The 4,864-nt window shown below is 37.1% G+C and overlaps 1 protein-coding gene across 8 annotated transcripts in view; it reads right to left on the bottom strand.

The window, feature by feature from the left end:
- znf106.L (zinc finger protein 106 L homeolog) overlaps positions 1 to 4,864 on the bottom strand; it is a 43,586-nt gene continuing 38,722 nt past the window's right edge. For all 8 annotated transcript variants that reach the window (XM_018231128.2, XM_018231126.2, XM_041573309.1 and 5 more), the window contains 5 exons: positions 4,567 to 4,686; positions 4,133 to 4,204; positions 3,966 to 4,037; positions 3,090 to 3,230; positions 1 to 2,101 (listed from right to left, as the gene is read on the bottom strand). In XM_018231128.2, coding sequence (XP_018086617.1) covers positions 2,045 to 2,101; positions 3,090 to 3,230; positions 3,966 to 4,037; positions 4,133 to 4,204; positions 4,567 to 4,686 — 462 coding nt within the window. In that variant the 3' untranslated portion in view covers positions 1 to 2,044. The remainder of the gene's footprint in view (positions 2,102 to 3,089; positions 3,231 to 3,965; positions 4,038 to 4,132; positions 4,205 to 4,566; positions 4,687 to 4,864) is intronic.

The following is a 4,864-nucleotide window of genomic DNA, read 5'->3' as shown; positions in this document are numbered from 1 at the left end:
TAAATCTTTTCTAGTAACTTGTAGTATCACAAGTTACTACAAAGTACTAGAAAAGCCGATTTAATGTGTTTGATCTTTAACCGATAGGGTAGTCATACTGCTGGTACTACAGTGCGACTGAGCTGTACTGAAAAACCCCAAAATCAGTTACCCTCCCCTCCCGTACAGCTGAACAAACACTGCAGAACTGAATCTAAATTCCCCTTGCAAGATTTGAGGGATATCACTGGACGAAGGGTCAAGTTTAAGAAATTGGCAGTAATTGGGGACATGATTTTAAGGAGGGGGGGCATTAAGTCAAATTCTTGCAACAAGCCTATAGTAGTTATGCTGTGGGCACACAGGCTGAAGGTTCCGCTGCTCTCAGCCTGCGCATTAAAATGTGCAGAGAGGAGCAGAGCCTTCAGCCTGTGTGCCCACAGCCTTACACTAATAATGTAATTATTAGTAATGCAATTTTCCCAGATGCTGTAGAGAAATAGTACGACCACTAGGTCACTACTCAAACTGCAGACAAATGTTTTTTACCTTGAGAAATCTGCTCTAATCAATAGGATTGTTTGTCTCACAAAATAAGAAAACATTATTAGGTTAAACACAAAAACATATCCATTCCCACTCACACACAAAGTGAAAAGTTTGAAACAAAACTCTGTTATTGAACTAGTTGTACCTGACATCATTAGAAGTGCACATCAATGTCTTTTTATCTATTTTGAACATGATGTATCTTCAGCTTCTGAATGATATTCAGACTTACATATTCAAAAAAAAAAAATGTAACCATTCACAGCAACACCAGCTCAGAGCCAATAAATTGCTCAAAGATAAAGAATTCATAGATTAAAATCCTAGCAATGACTATCCAGGTATAGTGCATGGTGGTACTCACCCAAGTCTCTTCTCTCAATGAAGTTAGTTAGTAAGGTAGGTACAGTGAACAAACAGACCACTGAACTTCTGTTCCACCCCCCCTCATCCAAACTGCACTGGCTAGAACAAACTCAGATCACAAGTAACATTACAAATCGTATACGTGTTCTGCGTCCCCAGTGCACTGCAAAGAATACAGCATAGTAAGGGGAGGGGAGGTTATCAATTAATCAATACTGATAAAATAAATCCAGTGTCCACCTATTCTGCCAATAGATGAATTGATTGGCTCACAGTATATGTACAGTATTGAGATAACATGAAACTGATAGCTTTAGAGCATTTGTACAGTATTACGATAACTTGTCTGAATGCCAAGCTAATACCAGAGATAGAAATAAAATACAATGAAAGCTGTACAATTTGCTAAATCTATGGCCTAACTTACCACACTGTGATCCTGCTAGAGTGCCACACGTGAAAAGTTATATTTTAAAGGTATATCAAACAGAAGGCTTGTATAAGACCTTAAATGTGATTCAATACAGGTCTCTCTTATACAGGCCTTTCTAGATGAAGAATGGTAAAAAAAAATAAAAAAAATATTAAATGTATAATGAATCAATCCCTTAAAAGCTAATGTTAAATTACTGGATGCTTTTCTTCTAATTACTTCATCCACCCATGATCCCCAAAAAAGATGGGTTGATCTGGATAATGTTTAATTAAAATTTCAATCTTCTTAATAAATGCACCTATAAATTTTGCATTGTATAAATTAGTATTTTAATAGTTTTTATGGTAACAATAAGGAAATAAAAGGTTAAAAAAAATCTCTTACGGCCCAAAAGGAATCATAAAAAAATATTTCAGGCTTCTCATTGGAAAAAGAAGCACGGCCAGTAAAGAGAGACATGTTTTTTTTCATGCTGTGCCCATGAAATAAAAACGTTTGCTATAATTATGGCACGGAAAAAAAACAGACACAGGATTATTGAGCTATTAATAAAAACAAGTTTTAGCCTTTTTGTCTGCTGTCTTGTGCTGTGACCTGCCCAACATATAGGGAAGCAGATACTTCAGGAGGCTTCAGAACAGTCTTTTTAGGCAGATTCTTTCTTGATGCTGCTGCTTATGAAAGGCTTCCCAATATGGGAGGTAATGTGCTTGTTTATGCGTTTATATGGTTGCATTCCTCTGCGTGATGTTCAATGTGTCCTACAGCATCCTGAAAAGAGAAATGAAACATTCAAATTAGGGATGCACCAAATCCACTATTTTAGATTTGGCCGAACCCCCTAATCCATCGCAAAAGATTCGGCCGAATACCTAACCCAAATACTAATTTGCATATGCAAATTATGGGTAGGAAAGGGAAAACATTTTACACTTCCTTGTTTTGTGACAAAAAGTCACGCGATTTTCCACCCAGTCCCTAATTTGCATATGCAAATTAGGATTCCGATTCGGTTCGACTGAATCCGAATCCTGCTGAAAAAGGCCGAAATCCTGGCCGATTCCCAAACCGAATCCTGGATTCGGTGCATCCCTAATTCAAAATCAGTAAAGAATGTGAAAAGAATGCATTTATTAAGAAAAGCTTGATTAATAGGTAAAGGAGTTTTTCACCTTAAGACAATTTTCCAGTTGGTCTTAATTTTTTCATTACTATCTGGTTGCTAGGGTCTAAACTGCCCTAGCAATCAGGTAGTGGTTTGAATGAGAGACTGGAATATGAATAGGAGAGGGCCTGAATAAAAAGAGTCAGAAGAAAAATGTAAATAGTTCAAAAACTATACGAAATAAAAAATGAAGACCAGTTGGAAAGTTGCTAAGAATTGGCCTTTCTATACTGTACTAAAAGTGAACTTAAAGGTGAACCACCCCATTAACTAATGAAAGGTTACAGACTGGTGATTCCTGATGTACAGATTATTGAGAGGTGTGTGTGAAACAGCGTTAAACTGGACACTTTCAAAAATATAATAAAAACCCCAAAAATTACTGTTCCATATAACCTAGTTATCAGATTCCAATGCAGGGGTTCCAGTGATCTGCAGCATAATGCACAGGATGGAGCACCATGACTTACATCTCCTCATTATATTATGCTTTTTTTATACTGTATTCACCCTTTCACTTCTCAACACTAAAATGGTCCCTCTTCTGAAAAAATGTAGAAACCAACACCATAAACCAGTTGTATTGTTTGTTACCTGCTTGGAACCTCTCCGGGCTGTGAAGTCACAGTTTTTCCATCTGCATTTTAGTGTCTGGAAGTTTGGGTTGGTATGGTCAGTGAGCAGATGCTGTTTCAGATGGTCCACAACACCGAATGTCAGAGAACATCCATGCCACTAATGAAAAGGGAAAAATATAACCAAAAAGTGTTGCTACAAAACCATCTTCAGCTTAATATCAGACTTGATCAGGTATGTTTAGTAGGGCAAGAAGCAGAGGAGTCTAGCCTAGGTTGGTGGTGGTTAAATTAAAGGAACAGTAACAGCAAAAACGGACATTGTATCAAAGTAATGAAAATATAATGCACTGTTGCTCTGCACTGGTAAAACTGGCATGTTTGCTTTGGAAAGACTACTATAGTTTATATAATCAAGCTGCTGTGTTGCAAAGGGGCAGCCATTAAAGGCACAGGTTACACAGCAAGTAACAGATAAAACACCATTGTATTGGACAGGGCTTATTGTTATGTGCTATGTAACCTGTGCGTTTTTTCCAACTTGAATGGCTGCCCCCATGGCTACACAGCAGCTTGTTTATAGTATTATTTCTGAAGCAAACCCTCAGCTTTTCCCAGTGCATGCTAACAGTATATGTTAATTACTTTAAAATGCTTTAATTTTTTGGTGTTACTGTTCCTTTAAGACTTCTGTTTCAGAGCACCCTTACAAGCGCTGATGCTTATTCAAGTGCTTCTAACCCTTCTTGCTAGTTTGCCTTACCATTTGTTCTTGTTTGTATTAGTGAGCACAAAATATTGGCACTCCTAGTGAATTAGTTTCCATGTCATATAAAAGGTGGTAATAATCCTAACCCAAATTTCTTGTTCATATTATTTGATTTCCAATCCTTACCCAGCAGCGAAAATTCTGCAGCAGGTTCAGATGCACAGCCTGGACACTACCATCATAACAGCCCGAGTAGATCTGCAGTAAAGCAACAAAAGAAAAAAAAAATGTCTTTGTGGAAAAATAATAACATTGAAATACTTTTTTCAAGTGTTTGCAGCAAGAGATCCTACCATGTTCTTATGAATTGTCATACACATGATCATGTCTGAATGTCCTCCATATACTTGCAAACGTTCATGTGACTTTAGGAGAAAACAACAAAAAGAGACAAGGTTTAACTTTTCAATTATTAGCAAGAGAGGTCTGAGATTAAGAATATCAAATTTAGGTAGCCCAGAAAACCAATGTCAATCCATCATTATATTATCATTATATGCCAAAAGAAAAAAAACCCAGTGCAAAGACAGTTATGTGATTTAGTGTAAAAAACTAAAGATAGCATACAGAAATAACCCCATGTGACATCATGAGCTGTGCCTTGGACATTCTACATGAACAGTGACCTACAATAAAACCATCCAAAGTACCACTCCCCCCCCCATGGCCTACAATGAACCAATCTAAAGTACCACTCCCCCCCCCCAATCGAATACGAATAACTCACCTGAAGGTCATAAACACGGACAAATTTATCCAAGCAGGCAGTTACCATAACTTTTCCCAAGATGCAAACCACCGTCACTGCATGGTTATGACCTTTGTAAATGCGCACCAGCTCTCCCGTCTATAGAACAAGATATTAGTTAGGTCTAGTAACACTTATAGAGTAGTTTACAAACAGCAAGCCTAGAAAAGCAGACAAGTAATTCATATACATTTATTTTCAGGACGGTAATTGTTTCCTTTTATAAAGAACAATAACAATTTTCATTACTTTTCTTGCATTACTAAAATAATAAAAA

Source organism: Xenopus laevis, chromosome 8L (genome assembly GCF_017654675.1).
Source record: "Xenopus laevis strain J_2021 chromosome 8L, Xenopus_laevis_v10.1, whole genome shotgun sequence".
Lineage (NCBI taxonomy): Eukaryota > Metazoa > Chordata > Amphibia > Anura > Pipidae > Xenopus > Xenopus laevis.
This window is presented reverse-complemented; position numbering and strand designations above follow the sequence as displayed.